The 20,102-nt window shown below is 45.8% G+C and overlaps 1 protein-coding gene across 3 annotated transcripts in view; it reads right to left on the bottom strand.

Moving 5' to 3' along the window:
• Positions 1-20,102, bottom strand: part of LOC130275495 (coagulation factor XIII B chain-like) — a 131,026-nt gene that overhangs the window by 89,383 nt on the left and 21,541 nt on the right. Inside the window, exon 1 of one of the 3 annotated variants that reach the window (XM_056523542.1) lies at positions 19,540-19,613. The exons of 1 other annotated variant lie outside the window; for it this stretch is intronic. In XM_056523542.1, the coding sequence (XP_056379517.1) occupies positions 19,540-19,600 (61 nt within the window). In that variant the 5' untranslated portion in view covers positions 19,601-19,613. Of the gene's footprint in view, positions 1-19,431; positions 19,614-20,102 lie in introns of those variants that run through there. One more of the 3 variants, XM_056523543.1, reaches the window with a different exon arrangement.

Raw genomic sequence — 20,102 nt, forward strand, 5'->3', positions numbered from 1 at the left:
TTAGTGAGGTCCTGGGATCGGCCCCGGCGGGGTAGGAGAAGTTAGCATTAAGCATGTATTAGCTACTGCTAAACTTCCAAAAATGTAAGGCCCAAGGCCTGAGGCATCAGGGAGGCAATTATTTCCTGAAAGACACAGAATGAGTCAGGAGCAGTCATTCGCAGTACCCAAGAGGGTTTCATAACCAACCCCTTACATTTAAAAGTCAATGTTGAAATTTGCATTAAGCATGTATTTATCTAGTGCTGAACATCCAAAAATTGAAGGTCAAAGGTCTGAGGGCAGGGAGGCAAGTAGTTCCTGAAAGACACAGAAGGAGTATGGAGCAGGCATTCGCAGTACCCAAGAGGGTTTCATAACCCCTTACATTTAAAGATCAATGTTGACATTTGCATTAAGCATATATTTAGCTACTGCTAAAGATCCAAAAATTTAAGGCCCAAGGCCAGAAGCATCAGTGAGGCAAGTAGTTCCTGAAAGACACAGGATGAGCCAGGAGCAGGCAATCACAGTAGCCAAGAGGGTTTCCTAACCAACCCCTTACATTTAAAGATGAATGTTGAAATTTGCATTCAGCATGTATTTAGCTACTGCTAAACATCCAAAAATTAAAGGCCCAAGGCCAGAAGCATCAGTGAGGCAAGTAGTTCCTGAAAGACACAGGATGAGCCAGGAGCAGGCAATCACAGTACCAATGAGGGTTCCATAACCCTAATTGATATCCCAAGAGGGTTTCATAACCAACCATAATTGGGAAATGTTGGTGTAGCATCTTGGTCAATCTACTCTGAGGCATCTGGCATTGGTGGCTGGAAATCCTGGCTGATCCATCCCTGATTCATCTTGACAAACGTCAGTCTCTCCACATTTTTGGTGGACAGACAAGTTCGCCTTGGAGTGACTATGGCCCCGGCCGCACTAAACACCCGCTCTGATGGCACACTAATGGCCAGGCAGGGCTTTTCCAGCTTTTCCAGGGCAAACTCTGCTAGTTGTGGCCATAAATCAAGTTTGGTTGCCCAGAAGTCCAGCGGATGTTCAATGGTTGTTGGCATGGCCATGTCAAGGTATGCCACCACCTGCTGGTTCAGGTCCTGCTACATGTCTATCTGCTGCTGATGAGTTGCTTCACTATGCGGGTGAAGAAAGCTACTCATCAGCGATTGTAGACTCAGGCTGCTGCTGATTGAGCTGGTACTGCTCCTCCCTCCCCTCCCCATGGCAGCCATGGCAGTGAAAGGTGAGCGCAGAGGGCCCCCCGAGTCAGACCTGCGAGTGGATGGACCATGTGGCCGACAGGCATCAGCCAACTGACTACGTAGAATGTCTCTGTAGTAGGTCAGTTTGTCCCCCCTCTTAGTGGGTGTAAAAAAGGCCCCCATTTTCGGACAGTAGCGAGGGTCTAATAAGGTGGAGATCCAAAAGTCAACCCGCTGACGAATTTTGACATTTCGGGGGTCACTACGCAAGCAACTGAGCATGCATCGTGCCATTTGAGCCAGTGACTCGGAGGGACTACCTGCTTCCATCTCCACTGCATACTGCCACGGTGTGTCTGGGTCCTCTGTCTCAACTTCCTCATAACCCTCCAGCTCCTCTGGCTGCTCCTGCTCCTCCTCTCCTGTCCGAAGACTAGAAACACCGGCCATCTCATCCAACCTAAACTGTGCTCCGCTCTGCCCCTCATCATCCTCCTCCTCCAGTTCAGCCCCCACAGGGCTCATGTAGCCTTGAGATGTAGGCGCAACGTCTCCATTGCCGTGACCAGCCATGGTTTCAATAATTTGTTGTAGGAAATGTAGGAGTGGAATTAAGTCGTTCATGGCGTAATCCAGGTGACTCGCAAATAATGTGGCTTCCTCAAAGGGCCTCAGCAAACGGCATGTGTCACGTATGAGCTGCCACTTGTTCACATTGAAGTTACACAGGGGAGTACTCCTATCTGCTTGGATCATCAAGAAATTGGTGATGGCTTTTTTTGTTCGTATAGTTTGTCCAACATATGGCGGGTGGAATTCCAACGTATGGCAACGTCACAAATACGACTATGTTGTGGGATACCGTTCTGACGCTGCAGCTCAAGGAAGGTGTGCTTGGCGGTGTACGAGTGGCTGAAGTGCATGCACAGTTTCCTTGACATTTTCAGGATGTTTTGCAAATGGGGTGAAGACTTGAGGAAGTGCTTGACAACCAGATTCAACACGTGTTCCTTGCAGGGCGCATGTTTCACACTTCCTTGTCGCAGCGAGGACACGATGTTCTTCCCGTTGTCTGTCACCATGGTTCCCATTTCCAGATTTAGTGGAGTAAGCCATACTCGGATTTCTTTACGAATGACCTTTAGCAGTTCCTCCCCTGTGTGACTCCGTTCGCCAAGGCAAGCCATGTGAAGAACAGCTTGACACCGCCGTGCCCTACACACATGGTAAGATGAATGTCCACCGAGATTTGGATGTGCAGTGGAGGCCGAGGACACGGTGGAGCATGAGGAGGCGGTGTCGCACACTGTAACAGGACCAACTGCCCGGGAGCGAGAGCGTGGAGGAGGAAGCGGTGTGACCTGTCCAAGTTGCTGTTGTGGCTGTGCAGGAACCACATTTACCCAGTGAGCCGTAAAAGACAAGTATTGTCCCTGCCCGTAGTTACAGCTCCACACATCGGCGCTGCCGTGCACTTTTGAACACACCGACAGTCTCAAGGACTGGCCACCTTCTCTTGTACAAACTTATGCAGGGCTGGTACTGCCTTCTTCGCAAAGAAATGACGGCTTGGGACTCTCCACCTCGGCTCAGCACAAGCCATCAATTCTCTGAAAGGTACAGAGTCCACCACTTGAAAAGGGAGGGACTGCAACACCAGCAACTTGGACAGGAGCACATTCAACTTCTGCGCTGTTGGATAAGTGAGCGCATACTGTTGTCTCTTGGACATGGCTTCGCCGATGGATTGTTGGCAGAATGGCTGACTAAAAGCGGGAGAAGCAGGAGCGACAGAAGGAGGGTTTAACACACAGCTCCCTTTGGCTGAGGTGGTGGAGCCTTGGCTGGATGAAGGAGGGAGCGGATGGCCACTGGGTGATGCAGCAGGCTGGACCTCTACATCGGAGCCACGGTTCTCCCAGGCCGCTTTATGGTGGCGAAGCAAGTGTTGACGCAGGGCCGTGGTGCCGACATTGGGACCCTGGCCACGCTTCACCTTTTGCCGACAGATCTTGCATGTGGCTACATGAACCTCCTCCGGATGCCTTATGAAAAACTTCCACACCGCTGAGTAGCTGATTTTCCTACCCGCAGTCCGCACTAATTGACTGCTACTGGCTCCCTCTCCAGGAACCCCTGTTCCTCTACCTCCAGGAAAGGTAGGCTGTCGAGAAGCAGGTGGTCTCCCCCAGGCATGTTTGGCTCCGGAATTTCCACTACTGCCACCACGCTGACTGCCAACCGTGCTACCGCCTTGCTTCCTCAAGGGCAACCTGCAACTCTCTTCTCCTGATGATGATGAAGCCCCTTCTGCACTCAGCTCCCAATTGCGATCGGCTTCATCATCATTAGAGATGAGCGAATCGAACTTGTTGAATCCGAATTCGTTACGAATTTCTTGAAAAATTCAATTTGCAACGAATACGAATATCGCCGCGATTCTATCGCACGAATCGCTTTATTAAACTCCATTTTACAGCTAAACTACAATTAAACTCCATTTTCCAGGCTATTGTAGAGCTAAGATGGCAGATCCACATGTGAGTACATGGGGCAGGGGATTATGGGAGGGCGGGAAACCGCGGCGGGAATGAAGGTAGGCGGACTGACCCAGAACCACATGTGAGATGCAGCCTATCAGTGTTCACTGACCCCTGTAATGTCACAGCCCCTATATAATCGGCGGCCATCTTGCCTCACTTCATTTCATCTATGCAGTCAGATGGAGAGGACGGGACTGCGTGTGTGTGAATAGCTCATACCACAGCCTTACACTGCAACTGCTAGTCACATCAGCATTAGGGAAAGGCAGGAGTGCAGAGTGCTGTGCTGTTACTCTGAGAAGGATCATTGATAGCTAAACCTCCTATTCACGTTATTGAGCATTGCAGCAGAGAGGGGCAGATAGCTGTCAGCTGCCTCATACAGATCTCCAAGCTGCCTGAACTTTCTGAAGCATCTCATCTCCTAATTTTTCAGCTCTATTGAGTTTTTTTTTCTCCACAAATCTTCTGCTGCTCAGAATTGTGTGACAGAATGCAATTTAGGGTTTAATCCCTGGATTTTTTTTTTTTTTTGGTGGTGCTGCACTGTTGGGTCCTGCTGCTGTTCAGAAATAAGTCATATTAGTGTGGACTTTAGTGCCTTTTTACCATTTTTCACCTGTTACTCTGTCTCTTTGCTAAATTCTGTGTTATACCACACATTATACACCTGCCGGTGTATTAAAGAATTTTTTTTTTCCTGAGTACAAATACGCTTAACAGTGGCCTTATCATTGCAAAGGGCCTACATACAAGCAAATAGTGTACCATATGCCACCTTTTTTTCTGTCTCTGTGCTAAATTAAGTGTTATACCACACGTTATACACCTGCCGGTGTATTAAAGAAAAAAGTTTTTCCTGAGTACAAATAAGCTTTTTCAGTGGCATTATCATTGCAAAGGGCCTACATACAAGCAAATAGCGTACTATATACCACCTTTTTTTCTGTCTCTGTGCTAAATTCATTGTTATACCACATGTTATATACTTGCCGGTGTATTAAAGAAAAAAAAAGGTTTTCCTGCGTAAAAATACGCTTAACAGTGGCCTTATCATTGCAAAGGGCCTACATACAAGCAAATAGCGTACTATTTAGTACCTGTATTTCTGTTTTATACCACACGTCATACACCTCCCGGAGTATTAAAGAAAAAAAAGGGTTTCCTGCATAAAAATACGCTTTTTCAGTGGCCTTATCATTGCAAAGGGCCTAAATTCAAGCAAATAGTGTACCATATACCACCTTTTTTTCTGTCTCTGTGCTAAATTAAGTGTTATACCACACGTTATACACCTGCCGGTGTATTAAAGAAAAAAAAAAGTTTTTTCTGCATACAAATACGCTTTAGTACCTGTATTTCTGTCTCGGTGCTAAATTCTGTGCTATTCCACACATTAGTATACACTGGCTGGTGTATACAACAAAAAAAGAGTTTTTTTCTGCGTATAAATACACTTAACAGTGCGCTCATCATTGCAAAGGGCATACATACAACAAAGGAGTGTACTATTTAGTAACTGTTATTCTGTCTAGGGCCTATATACTTTGAAAGGACAGCCGTAAGTAATCGCCTGCTGCTGTTATATAACCTCATAAACGCACTAAGTATGTGAGGCAGGGAAGTGCCAGGACGTGCACAGAGAAGGGGCAGAGGCCTACATATGTCAGGCAGAGTTGGCAGCAGACTTGGGGGCGAGTGGCAGCAGGAGTCGTAGAAATAGGCCTGAGCTCCCGTTAACACCCAGCGGTCGAGTCGTCGACCCATCTCTCCTCGTCAATTGGTTTGCATACTCATCCCCATCATCACAAGCGACATCTGACAACCCCAGTTAAGAGTCGGTGGGTTCCTCAGACACAACCTTCAGTTGGCATGGCCCGGGAGCAGTCCCCATAATCCCATTGCCTTTGTCCTATGCTGTTCCCTCTCCCAAAGAAGTATCTCATGCCTTGGGTTCAGCTCCACTATTTAGCGAGGATGATGTAATAGAGGACAGTCAGCATCTAATGGGCAGCCAAGAATGTGAGGAGACATGCGTCCCTTGCTCCGCAAGGCGGCCAAGTAGTGATGCGGAGAGTGACGTGGGAGGCGGTGTTTCAATTGCTCAGGGTCTTGAGGCAGACACTGTTGTGGAACACGAGAAGGACATCAGTGACGTGCACACATCTTTTGATGATGATGAAGCCGATCACAATTGGGAGCCGGGTGCAGAAGCTGGGGTTTCATCATCATCAGGAGAAGAGATTTGCTCTTTGTCTATGAGGCAGCAAGGTGGTAGCACGGTTGGCAATCAGCGTGGTGGTGGCAGTAGTGGAAATTCAGGAGCCAAAGTGCCGAGGGAGACCACCTGCTTCGCGGCAAGCTACCATTCAGGGAGGTAGTGGAACAGGGGTTCCTGGAGACGGCGCCAAAAGCAGGGAAATAGTGCGAACTACGGGTGGGAAAATCAGCTACTCTGCGGTGTGGTTGTTCTTCATAAAGAATCTGGAGGACCTTAGCGTAGTCACATGCAAAATCTGTGGGCAGAAAGTGAAGCGTGGCCAGGGTCTCAATCTCGGCACCACGGCCCTGCATCAACACATGATTTGACACCATAAAGCGGCCTGGGATAACCGTGGCTCCGAGGTAGTGGTCCAGCCTGCCGCATCACCCAGTGGCCATCCGCTCCCTCCGTCATCCAGCCAAGGCTCCACCACCTCAGCCAAAGGGAGCATTGTCTCAAACCATCCTTCTTGCGCTCCTGCTTCCTCCGCTCATGGTCAGCCATTCCACCAACAATCGATCGGCGAAGCCATGTCCAAGAGACAACAGTATGCGCCCGCTCATCCAACGGCGCAGAAGTTTAATGTGCTCCTGTCCAAGTTGCTGGTGTTGCAGTCCCTCCCTTTCCACCTGGTGGACTCTGTAGCTTTCAGGGAATTGATGGCTTGTGCCGAGCCGAGGTGGAGAGTCCCAAGCCGTCATTTCTTTGCGAAGAAGGCAGTACCAACCCTGCATAAGTTTGTACAAGAGAAGGTGAGCCAGTCCTTTAGCCTGTCAGTGTGTTCAAAAGTGCACGGCAGCGCCGACGTGTGGAGCTGTAACTACGGGCAGGGACAATGCATGTTGTCCTGCTCTGACTGAGTCTAGCTGAAGCTGGGTCTGTATTCTAAAGTGTGGTATTATTAAGTGTTACATTTGAGAAGTTTTATAAGCAGAAGTTCATGTGCTAAGTATACTGTGGATCATTGTTTTCCAAACAGGGTGTCTCCAGCGGTTGTATAGCCCTTGCATTTTTTTTTTCCTCCTGTCTGTAGCACACCTGGGGGAGGGGTTAATTGATTAACTGCTCTCAGGTGTATAAAACTAACTGGGAAACTCTGTGAGCCCTGCTCTGACTGAGTCTAGCTGAAGCTGGGTCTGTATTCTAAAGTGTGGTATTATTAAGTGTTACATTTGAGAAGTTTTATAAGCAGAAGTTCATGTGCTAAGTATACTGTGGATCATTGTTTTCCAAACAGGGTGTCTCCAGCGGTTGTATAGCCCTTGCATTTTTTTTTTTTTTTTTTCCTCCTGTCTGTAGCACACCTGGGGGAGGGGTTAATTGATTAACTGCTCTCAGGTGTATAAAACTAACTGGGAAACTCTGTGAGCCCTGCTCTGACTGAGTCTAGCTGAAGCTGGGTCTGTATTCTAAAGTGTGGTATTATTAAGTGTTACATTTGAGAAGTTTTATAAGCAGAAGTTCATGTGCTAAGTATACTGTGGATCATTGTTTTCCAAACAGGGTGTCTCCAGCGGTTGTATAGCCCTTGCATTTTTTTTTTTTTTTTTTCCTCCTGTCTGTAGCACACCTGGGGGAGGGGTTAATTGATTAACTGCTCTCAGGTGTATAAAACTAACTGGGAAACTCTGTGAGCCCTGCTCTGACTGAGTCTAGCTGAAGCTGGGTCTGTATTCTAAAGTGTGGTATTATTAAGTGTTACATTTGAGAAGTTTTATAAGCAGAAGTTCATGTGCTAAGTATACTGTGGATCATTGTTTTCCAAACAGGGTGTCTCCAGCGGTTGTATAGCCCTTGCATTTTTTTTTTTTTTTTTTCCTCCTGTCTGTAGCACACCTGGGGGAGGGGTTAATTGATTAACTGCTCTCAGGTGTATAAAACTAACTGGGAAACTCTGTGAGCCCTGCTCTGACTGAGTCTAGCTGAAGCTGGGTCTGTATTCTAAAGTGTGGTATTATTAAGTGTTACATTTGAGAAGTTTTATAAGCAGAAGTTTAGAAAGCAGGAGTTGTAAGCAGGACCCACTGTAACTGTAAGTATTTCACTCCCTTGATAAAAGTAGTTTTTCTTAATAGTTAATAACAGCTGTTTGTCACCAAGGATATGGAATGCAGGATTGGAGGTTTTCTTCAGTGCACATTGTGCCACATGTATACATCTCTGGAGCAGCAGCTTCAGGGTGAATACCGCTGTGACAAATGTGAGCATGTTGCCCACCTGGAAGCTCGTATTAGAGATCTAGAGGAGCAAAATGCAACATTGAGGGCGATTGACAATCTTACAGAGCAAGCAGTTAGTGGGGTAGAAATGGAGGTTGGAGAAACTAGCCAGGAGGCCCAAGTAGGGAGCTGGGTTAATGTAGTTAGAGGGACTGGAAAGGGGGCAAGGAAAAGGAAGGTCACTTCTGCTTCTGATCTCCCAAGTAAAATTGCCAAGTTGGGCAATGATGCGAGGGCCTCAGTATCAGAGATGGCAACCCTAGTGGATACTGGTCTCCCTAACAGCCGGGGGAACAGCTCAACTAGTAGTGTGGGGGATGGTAACGCAGGTAGGCCAAGACAGTTAGTTGTCGTAGGGGACTCTATAATCAGGAAGACGGATAGAATAATTTGTCGCCAAGACCACCTCAACCGAATGGTTTGCTGTCTCCCTGGTGCCAGGGTTCGGCATGTGGTGGAAAGGGTGGACAAATTACTAGGGGGGGCTGGGGATGACCCAGCTGTCGTGGTCCATGTGGGAACCAACGACAGAATACATGGTAGGTGGAGGTCCTTGAAGAATAATTACAAGGAACTAGGTGCCAAGCTGAAGGGAAGGACCTCTAAGGTTGTGTTCTCTGGAATACTTCCTGTGCCATGCGCATCGCAGGAAAGACAGCGGGAGCTTAGGGAGTTAAATGCATGGCTTAAGTCGTGGTGTGAGGGGGAAGGGTTTGGGTTTTTAGAGCACTGGGCTGACTTTTCATTGGGGTACAAACTCTATTCTACGGATAATTTGCACCTGAATGGAAGGGGGTCTTCTGTGCTGGGGGAGAGAATCCTGGAAGGGGTGGCTGAGTATTTAAACTAGGTGAGTGGGGGGAGGATAATAAAGCAAAGAAAGCAGACAGTGGGATGGATAGGTTAGAGAGGGGTCAGGACATAATGGCGGGTGGAGAGGAGTCCTGTGGGGGGAGGTTAAGAACAGTGGATAAGGAGATTCATGCGTTACAAACCAGCTGTAAAAATAAATGTAGCCCGAAAAATAGTAATCCCAATAATTCAAAAAATTCCATTAGCCCCAATAACTCAATAACTACAATAAGCCCCATTAACTCAAAAAATACCGTTAGCCCCAATAACTTAAATAACAACGTTAGACGCAATAACGCAAAAAATCCCATTAGCCCCAATAACTTAAATAATAACGTTAGACCCAATAACTCAAAAAATCCCATCAGCCCCAATAACTTAAATAGTACAATTAGCCCTTATAACTCAAAAAATGACATTAACCCCAATAACTCTGAAAATCCCATTAGTGAGACTATATGTGTAAAACTTAATGGAAATGTAAAGTGTATGTTCACAAATGCCAGAAGCCTAGCAAATAAAATGGGGGAGCTTGAGGCTTGATACTGGAGGAACATATTGATATAGTTGGGGTCACTGAGACATGGCTGGACTCCTCGCATGACTGGGCTGTTAATCTGCAGGGGTTTACATTGTTTCGCAAGGATAGAATGAACAGAAAAGGTGGTGGAGTCTGTCTGTATGTAAGAAGTGGTATGAAAGTCAGTGTGAACGATGCCATAGTGTGTGATGATTCTGAGGAGGTGGAATCACTGTGGGTAGAATTACAAAAGGAGGGAAATACTGAAAAAATAATATTTGGTGTAATCTACAGACCCCCTAATATCACTGAAGAGATAGAAGGTCGGCTGTATAAACAAATAGAGAGGGCCGCCCGGGCAGGTACAGTGGTAATAATGGGAGATTTTAACTATCCAGATATAGATTGTGGCCGGGGGTTGGCTAAAACTACAAAGGGGAGAAAATTCCTAAATTTATTGCAGGATAATTTTATGGGCCAGTTTGTGGAGGAACCAACAAGAAGTGATGCCTTGTTGGATCTGATCATTTCCAACAACGCAGAGCTGGTTGGTAATGTAACTGTGCGGGAAAACCTTGGTAATAGCGACCACAATATAGTTACTTTTGACTTAAAATGTAGAAAACAAAGACAGACGGGGAAAGCAAAAACATATAACTTTAAAAAGGCAAACTTCCCTGGGTTGAGGGCTGCACTACAGGACATAGACTGGGGGGAGGTGTTCTCAAATGCTGATGCAGAAGGTAAATGGGACATCTTTAAATCGACTCTAAATAACTATACAGCTAAATATACACCAAAGGGGAACAAATATAAACGATTAAAACTAAATCCTACATGGCTGACAAATGAGGTTAAAAGAGCAATAAACAACAAAAAAATAGCCTTCAAAAAATACAAATCTGATGGGTCAGCTATAACATTTAAACAGTACAAGGAGCTTAATAAAATCTGTAAAAATTTAATAAAAACTGCAAAAATTCTAAATGAGAGACAGGTGGCCGAAGAAAGCAAAACTAATCCTAAATATTTTTTTAGATATATAAATACAAAAAAAACAAGGGCAGAGCATGTAGGACCCCTTAATATTGATAATGGGGAGGTTGTCACGTGCGATCAAGAGAAGGCGGAGCTACTGAATGGGTTCTTTAGTTCTGTATATACTATGGAAGAAGGAGCTGACATTGGCCAGGTCAGTGCTGGTAACACATCATATAATGTATTGAACTGGCTTAATGTAGAGATGGTACAAGGTAAGTTAAGTAAAGTAAATGTAAGCAAATCTCCAGGGCCGAATGGACTACACCCAAGAGTTCTTAGAGAGGTAAGTTCAGTAATATCTGTACCCTTGTTCATGATATTTAGAGATTCTCTGGTGTCTGGTATTGTGCCAAGGGACTGGCGCAAGGCTAATGTGGTACCAATCTTCAAGAAGGGCTCTAGGTCTTCGCCAGGCAATTATAGACCGGTAAGTCTAACGTGCATTGTGGGTAAATTGTTTGAAGGACTTATAAGGGATTACATACAGGAATACATAGGGGATAATAGTATTATAAGTGATAGCCAGCATGGGTTTACTAAGGATAGAAGTTGTCAAACCAATCTAATTTGCTTTTATGAAGAGGTGAGTAGAAGCCTTGACAGAGGAATGGCTGTGGATATAGTGTTTCTGGATTTTGCCAAAGCGTTTGATACTGTCCCTCACAGACATCTGACAGGTAAGTTAAGGTCCTTTGGCTTGGAAACTTTAGTTTGTAACTGGATTGAACACTGGCTCATGGATCGTACCCAGAGAGTGGTGGTAAATGATTCGTACTCTGATTGGTCCCCGGTTATTAGTGGTGTACCCCAAGGTTCAGTACTGGGCCCGCTGCTGTTTAATTTATTTATCAATGATATAGAGAATGGTATTAACAGCTCTGTTTCTATCTTTGCAGATGACACCAAGCTTTGTAGCACGGTACAGTCTATAGAGGATGTGCATAAGTTACAAGATGACTTGGATAGACTAAGTGTCTGGGCATCCACTTGGCAAATGAGGTTCAATGTGGATAAATGTAAAGTTATGCATCTGGGTACTAATAACCTGCATGCGTCGTATGTCTTAGGGGGGATTAAACTGGCAGAGTCACTGGTAGAGAAGGATCTGGGTGTACTTGTAGATCACAGACTACAAAATAGCATGCAATGTCAGGCTGCTGCTTCCAAAGCCAGCAGGATATTGTCATGTATAAAAAGAGGCATGGACTCGAGGGGCAGGGACATAATACTCCCCCTTTATAAAGCATTGGTACGGCCTCACCTGGAATATGCTGTTCAGTTTTGGTCGCCTGTTCATAAAAGGGACACTGCGGAGTTGGAAAGGGTGCAGAGACGCGCGACTAAACTAATATGGGGCATGGAACATCTTAGCTATGAGGAGCGATTAAAGGAGTTACAATTGTTTAGTCTTGAGAAGAGACGTTTAAGGGGGGATATGATAAACGTATATAAGTATATAAATGGCCCATACAAAAAATATGGAGAAAAACTGTTCCAGGTTAAACCCCCCCAAAGGACGAGGGGGCACTCCCTCCGTCTGGAGAAGAAAAGGTTTAGTCTAAAGGGGCGGCACGCCTTCTTTACCGTGAGGACTGTGAATTTATGGAACGGTCTACCTCAGGAACTGGTCACAGCAGGAACAATTAACAGCTTTAAAGCAGGGTTAGATACATTCCTGGAACAAAATAACATTACTGCTTATGCAGAATTATAAAACTACATCCCTTTCCCTTATCCCCTTACATCCTTCCCTTCAATCCCCTGGTTGGACTTGATGGACGTATGTCTTTTTTCAACCATACTAACTATGTAACTATGTAACTATGTCTTTTACGGCCCACTGGGTAAATGTTATTCCTGCACAGCCACAGCAGCAACTTAGACAGATCACACCGCTTCCTCCTCCACGCTCTCGCTCCCAGGCAGTTGGTCCTTTTACAGTGTGCGCCTCCTCCTCCCCAGTGTCCTCGGCCTCCATTGCACATCCAAATCTCGGTGGCCCTTCATCGTACCACGTGTGTAGGGCACAGCGGTGTCAAGCCATCCTTCACATGGTTTGCCTTGGCGAATGGAGTCACACAGGGGAGGAACTGCTGAAGTTCATTAGGGAAGAAATCCAAGTATGGCTTACTCCACGAAATCTGGAAATGGGAACCATGGTGACCGACAATGGGAAGAACATTGTGGCCGCGCTGCGACAAGGAAGTGTGAACCATTCGCCCTGCATGGCACACATGTTGAATCTGGTTGTCAAGAAGTTCATCAAGTCTTCACCCCATTTGCAAGACGTCCTGACAATGGCAAGGAAACTGTGCATGCACTTCCGCCACTCGTACACCGCCGAGCACACTTTGCTTGAGCTGCAGCGTCAGAACGGTATCCCACAACATAGTCTCATTTGTGACGTTGCCACACGTTGAAATTACGCCCTTCATATGTTGGACAGACTATACGAACAAAGAAAAGCCATCACAGATTTTTTGATGATACAAGCAGATAGGAGTACTCCCCTGTGTAACTTCAATGTGAACGAGTGGCAGCTCATACGTGACACCTGCCGTTTGCTGAGGCCCTTTGAGGAAGCCACATTTTTTGTTAGTTGCTCGAATTACGCCATGAACGACGTAATTCCACTCCTACATTTACTCCAAAAAATTATTGAAAACATGGCTGGTTACGGCAATGGAGATGTTGCGCCTACATCAGAAGGCTACATGAGTCCCGTGGGGGATGAACTGGAGGAGGATGATGAGGGGCAGAGCGGAGCACAGTTTACGGTGGATGAGATGGCCGGTGTTTCTGGTCATTGGACAGGAGGGGAGGAGCAGCTAGAGGAGCTGGAGGGTTATTACGAGGGAGGCGAGACAGAGGACCCAGACACACCGTGGCAGTATGCAGTGGAGATGGAGGCAGGTAGTCCCAGTGAGTCACTGTCACAAATGGCACGATGCATGCTGAGTTGCTTGCGTAGTGACCCCCGAATTGTCAAAATTCGTCAGCGTGATGACTTCTGGATCTCCACCTTATTAGACCCTCACTAACGTCCCTGAATGGGGGCCTTTTTTACACCCACTGAGAGGGAGGACAAACTGATCTACTTCAGGGAGCTTCTACGTAGTCAGTTGGCCAATGCCTATCGGCCACATGGTCCATCCACTTGCAGGTCAGACTCGGGGGGCCCTCTGCGCTCACCTTCCACTGCCACGGCTGCTGGGGAGGGGAGGGGTGGCAGGAGCAATGCCGGCTCAATCAGTAGCAGCCTGAGTCTACAGTCGCTGATGAGTAGCTTCCTTCAGCCGCATAGTGAAGCTACTCATCAGCAGCAGGTGGACATGGTGCAGGACCTGAACCAGCAGGTGATGGCTTTCCTCGACATGACCCTGCCAACAACCGTTGAAGATCCGCTAGGCTTCTGGGCAGCCAAACTCGATTTATGGCCGCAACTAGCGGAGTTTGCCCTGGAAAAGCTGTCTTGCCCGACCAGTAGTGTGCCATCAGAGCGGGTGTTTAGTGCGGCCGGGGCCATAGTCACCCCAAAGCGAACTCGTCTGTCCACTAAAAATGTGGAGAGACTGACGTTTGTCAAGATGAATCAGGGATGGATCAGCCAGGATTTCCAGCCACCAATGACAGATGGGTCTGAGTAGATTGACCATGCTCCTACAACAAAATTTTCTCTATTGTGGTTGGTTATGAAACCCTCTGGGGCAGACCTGGGGATTGTACGGCCCGCTTGACACATACGGCCCTTTTATTGGCTCTGACCGGCCCGCGCTGATTGGGGGACATCTATGCTGCCTAATCTGGGGGACAAGTATGCTTCTAATCTGGGGGACATCTATGCTGCCTAATCTGGGTGACATCTATGCTGCCTACTCTGGGTGACATCTATGCTGCCTAATCTGGGTGACATCTATGCTGCCTAATCTGGGGGACAAGTATGCTCCTAATGTGGGGGTCATCTATGCTGCCTAATCTGGGGGACAACTATGGTCCTAATCTGGGGGACATCTATGCTGCCTAATCTGGGGGACAACTATGCTCCTACAATGGGGAAAACTGAAGCTTCTGGCCTTGGACCTATCATTTTTTGAAGTTTAGCAGTAGCTAAATACATGTTTAATGCAAATGTCAACATTGATCTTTAAATGTAAAGGGTTATGAAACTCTCTTGGGTACTGTGAATGACTGCTCCAGACTCATTCTGTGTCTTTCACAAACTGCTTGCCTCCCTGGTGCCTCAGGCCTTGGGCCTATAATTTTTTGAAGTTTAGCAGTAGCTAAGTACATGCTTAATGCAAATGTCAACATTGATCTTTAAATGTAAGGGGTTATGAAACCCTCTTGGGTACTGCAAATGCATGCACCAGACGCATTCTGTGTCTTTCAGTAACTACTTGCCTCCCTGGTACCTCTGGCCTTGGGCCTTACATTTTTGGATGTTTAGCAGTAGCTAAATACATGCTTAATGCAAATTTCAACAATGATCGTTAAATTCTCGGCGCTCTGCCTTCTCCTACCCCGCCTGGGCCGATCCGAGGACCTCACTAACCAACTCACTAACTAATCCAATCGCTTATAGCGACGGGCGGAGTGTACAAAGGGCAGGGACTTAATCAACGCCAGGTTATGACCCTCACTTACTGGTAATTCCTCGTTTTAAGATTAAATAATTGCAATCACAGATCCCTATCACAAACTGGTTTCAGCGTGCAACACGCACCTGTCCTTGAAAGATAGAGAGACGCTAATCCGTTCAGTGGAGCGCAAGTGCGGTCCAGGACATCTGAGGCCATAACATACCTGTCATTGCTCGATCTCGCAATTGATCGGGCAAGGTAAGGGGTTATTAAAGCCTCTTGGGTACTGCTGAGGCCTACTCCTGACTGCTCCTGGTGCAATGTATCGGGTAATTACACACTCTTGGGTAGTGTTATTGTTAAATTTACTGGTAATTTTACCAGTAATAAAATTTAATTTTGCAGAATGCTAACCGTTACACAACGGAACGCTTGTTGCGTGTGATTTTTTAATGAAAAAAAAAATTTGATGGAGAGGGATTAACTCTGCTTAATAATTTTTGGCGAATAGAATTCTTTTGCCATCTGATTTTTTGGAGACAGATGCACATGTAATATTACACATGTAATAATTTTTTTAACCAAATTCCAAACATTGTGTGGTTTATTACTTTTGGAAAGAATGTCTTTGGGTGGTCCACCATCCTGCATTATAGAGTCTTCTGAACTGCTGTATATGCACTTATTTTTTTTTTAAAAAGGTATTTTGTCCGACAATTTCAATAACATTTTGTGTTTTTTTGGGGTGGATTGTGAAGCCCCGGAGACGGGTGTGTAGTGTGTACTCGTGCATCAGTCAACTCCAGTCTGTGTCCATTAGGCAATATATGGGTTACTGATGCCACAGGGGTGGGGCCTGGTTCTGGAAATTTCAAATTTTTGGATAGCAGGTGCTACCAATGAGAAATCTTTGACAAAAATTTCTCATTGTGTTGATTTTGGAGGGGGGATTGTGAAGCCCTGGTGTGTACTGGTGCATCAGCCAACTCCAGGCTGTGTCCAACAGGCAATATATGGGTTACTGATGTCGCAGAGGTGGGGCCTGGGTCGGGAAATTTCTAATTTTTTGATTGCGGGTGCTACCAATGAGAAATCTTTGTCAAAAATTTCATATATTGTGTTGTTTTTTGGGGGTAATTGTGAAGCCCTGGTGTGTAGTGTACTAGTGCATCATCCAACTCCACGCTGTACCATTCAGCCACTAAATGGTCTCCTCTAGCTACCAACATGTCCACGCTGTGTCATTCAGTCACTATATGGTCTCCTGACACTGATGCCACCACCAGGCTCTGTCATTGTGCTGCTGTTCGGCAGTGATTCTAAGAGCGATGCTGGTAATCTGCATGCTATTCTGAATAACAGTATTATTTCACTACCCCAGCACACTCCATATGCGTTTTATGACACAGCAAAGTGTTCTATACCTCTATAGAGGGTGTATGTAGGCTAGAAATAGCCTTTTTTAACATCCATTTGCCGCGAATAAATTCGGATCGAAACAAACTTTTCGGGAAAATTCGGCGAATCGGCCAAATCGAATTTTTGAAAAGTTTGCTCATCTCTAATCATCATCAACAGTTGTGTGCACATCACTGATGTCCTCCTCAGGTTCCCCAACAGTGTCTGCTTCAGGACCCTGAACACTTGCAACACCGCCTCCCACTTCACTCTCCGCATCACTACATGGCCGCCTAGCGGAGCAAGCAGCGCATGTCTCCTCCCCTTCTTGGCTGTCCAGTAGCTGCAGACTGTCCTCTATTGGATCGTCCTCAGTAAACAGTGGAGCTGAACCCACAGCATAAGATACTTCTTTAGGCGAGGGAACAGCATAGGACAAAGGCAATGGGAGGACAGGGACTGCTCCCGGGCCATGCCAACTGAGGGTTGTATCTGAGGAACCCACCGACTGTTGACTGGGGGTTTCAGATGTCACTTGTGATGATGTGGATGAGCGTGTTAACCAATCACTGACGGCAGATGGGTTGCTGGTGGAGACACGACCGCTGGCTGATAACGGGAGCTCAGGCCTCTCGCTGCGACTCCTGCTGCCACTCGCCCCAAGTCTGCTGCCAACTCTGCCTGAAGTATTTAGGCCTCTGCCACTCCTCTGTGCACATCCTGGCACTTCTCTGCCTGACATGCGTTTATGAGGGTATTACAATACGCTACACTACTCTTTAAACAATATTTGTCTAGAACAGCAGCAGGTGATTACTTACGGCTGTCCTTGAACAGTATGTAGGCCCTTGACAGATTAACAGGTACTAGATGGTACAATACTTGGATGTACCTATGCGGTATGCACTGATGAGGGCAGTAATATGCCTAACTATTAGAAGAAAAAACTCTGTATTTTTGTAAAACACCAGCCGGTGGATACTATTGTTTGGACTTTGACGGTTTGGAGCACCTTGACAGATTAACAGGTACTAAATGGTACAATACTTGGATGTACCTATGCGGTATGCACTGATGAGGGCAGTAATATGCCTAACTATTAGCAAAATAAATTCTGTATTTTTGTAAAACACCAGCCGGTGGATACTATTGTTTGGACTTTGACGGTATGGAGCACCTTGGCAGCTTAACAGGTACTAAATGGTACAATACTTGGATGTACGTATGCGGTATGCACTGATGAGGGCCTATTAGCAGAAAAAACTCTGTATTTTTGTAAAACACCAGCCGGTGGATACTATTGTTTGGACTTTGACGGTTTGGAGCACCTTGCAAGCTACTAAATGGTACAATACTTGCATGTACCTATGCGGTATGCACTGATGAGGGCAGTAATATGCCTAACTATTCGCAGAAAAAACTCTGTATTTTTGTAATAGACCAGCCGGTGGATACTATTGTTTGGACTTTGACGGTATGGAGCACCTTGACAGCTTAACAGGTACTAAATGGTACAATACTTGCATGTACCTATGCGGTATGCACTGATGAGGGCAGTTATATATGCGTAACTATACGCCGGAAAAAATGTAAAAAAAAAAAAAACAGCCTGTGAATAGTATTGTTTGGACTTGCACAGTATGTAGCCCCTTGACAGATTAACAGTTACAAAATGGTGCAAATGCACTACAGTCCACTGAACAATCACATATTTCTGAACAGCAGCAGGACCCAACAGTGCAGCACCACACACAAAAAATCCAGGGATTAAACCCTAAATTGCACTCTGTCAAATTGCACAATTCTGAGCAAACAAAAATAAACTCAATTGGGCTGAACAATGAGGAGATAAGATGCTTCAGAAAGTTCAGGCAGCTTGTTGATCTGTATGAGGCAGCTGACAGCTATCTGCCCCTCTCTGCTGCAATGCTCAATAACGTGAATAGGAGGTTTAGCTATCAATGATCCTTCTCAGAGTAACAGCACAGCACTCTGCACTCCTGCCTTTCCCTAATGCTGATGTGACTAGCAGTTGCAGTGTAATGCTGTGGTATGAGCTATTCACACACACGCAGTCCTGTCCTCTCCATCTGACTGCATAGATGAAATGAAGAGAGGCAAGATGGCCGCCGATTATATAGGGGCTGTGACATCACAGGGGTCAGTGAACACTGATAGGCTGCATCTCACATGTGATTCAGGGTCAGCCCGCCTACCTTTATTCCCGCCGCTGTTTCCCGCCCTCCCATAATCCCCTGCCCCATGTACTCACATGTGGATCCGCCATCATAGGTCACCAATAGCCTGGAACGCTGTAAAATGGAGTTTAATGAAGCGATTCGCGCAATAGAATTGCGGCGATATTCGTATTCGTTTCAAATCGAATTTTTCATGAAATTCGTAATGAATTCCGGTTCGTCAACATCGATTCGCTCATCTCTAATATATATATATATATATATATATATATATATATATATATATATATATATACCCACATTTTTCATGTTTTTGTTGCATGAATTGTGTATATATATTTTTTTATTTTTATATATTTTTTTGTATAATAATTTTTATTTATGTACATTTTATGAAAATACATGTATGTTTTGTAATAATTTTGCAAATTTTTTTTAACTCAATCTATTTTTGTTAATTCTCATGTTAACTGCACGTTGCGATTTGCCACGGGATTTGCATTGTGCGACTGCCCGTGGCAACTCGCAATGTGGGTAATATTAGACACACAGGGGGTTAATTTCACCTGTTGTCTTGTTTCTGGTTCCTGCATTGTTAAAGAAGGGGTTAATTCTTACCTTTATAAACATGCTGTTGTACCTCCTTTGTCATGCCTGGGGAAGCTGCACAAGCGCAGTGAAACGCATTGCATCTTGGTCAATAAAATCCTCTTTTATCCTCCTTACCGTGTCGTGGTCGGTCAGCACCGATTGAGCCGGGTCCCTCCTCAAAGCCATCCCTGTCCATTGCATATACCAGTGACCGGAGGGCAGCAGACGACCTACTATTTGTATGCTATCATTGTTGTGTATGAAGCTACACAACCACCAAGGGTGAGCAGTCATTCATTTTCTACCTCACACTGGGGCGTAACAATATTACCCTATGGAGTGCTTGTCTTTCTACTCCTGTACTCCTAGATGGCTGCGTCTTCCTGCAGCACACACTCAGCACAAATTAGGGCTAAGCACTATGTTAAAAGTTCCTACTCTGCCCCCCTCTGCTTAGCCCTCATTTATTTTGCAGGCACACTCAGCCATCTATGAGTACAGATCATGTATTGAGGACTAAGTGAACCCTCCAGATACAAAGTGTGTAGTAAATAATAAAGCTCATGGGAAATTTTTTAAGGATACCGTATATACTCGAGTATAAGCCGAGTTTTTCAGCACGATTTTTCATGCTGAAAACACCCCCCTCGGCTTATACTCGAGTGAACTCTCCACCCACAGTGGTCTTCAACCTGCGG

The sequence above is a fragment of the Hyla sarda genome, chromosome 6, assembly GCF_029499605.1.
Source record: "Hyla sarda isolate aHylSar1 chromosome 6, aHylSar1.hap1, whole genome shotgun sequence".
NCBI lineage: Eukaryota > Metazoa > Chordata > Amphibia > Anura > Hylidae > Hyla > Hyla sarda.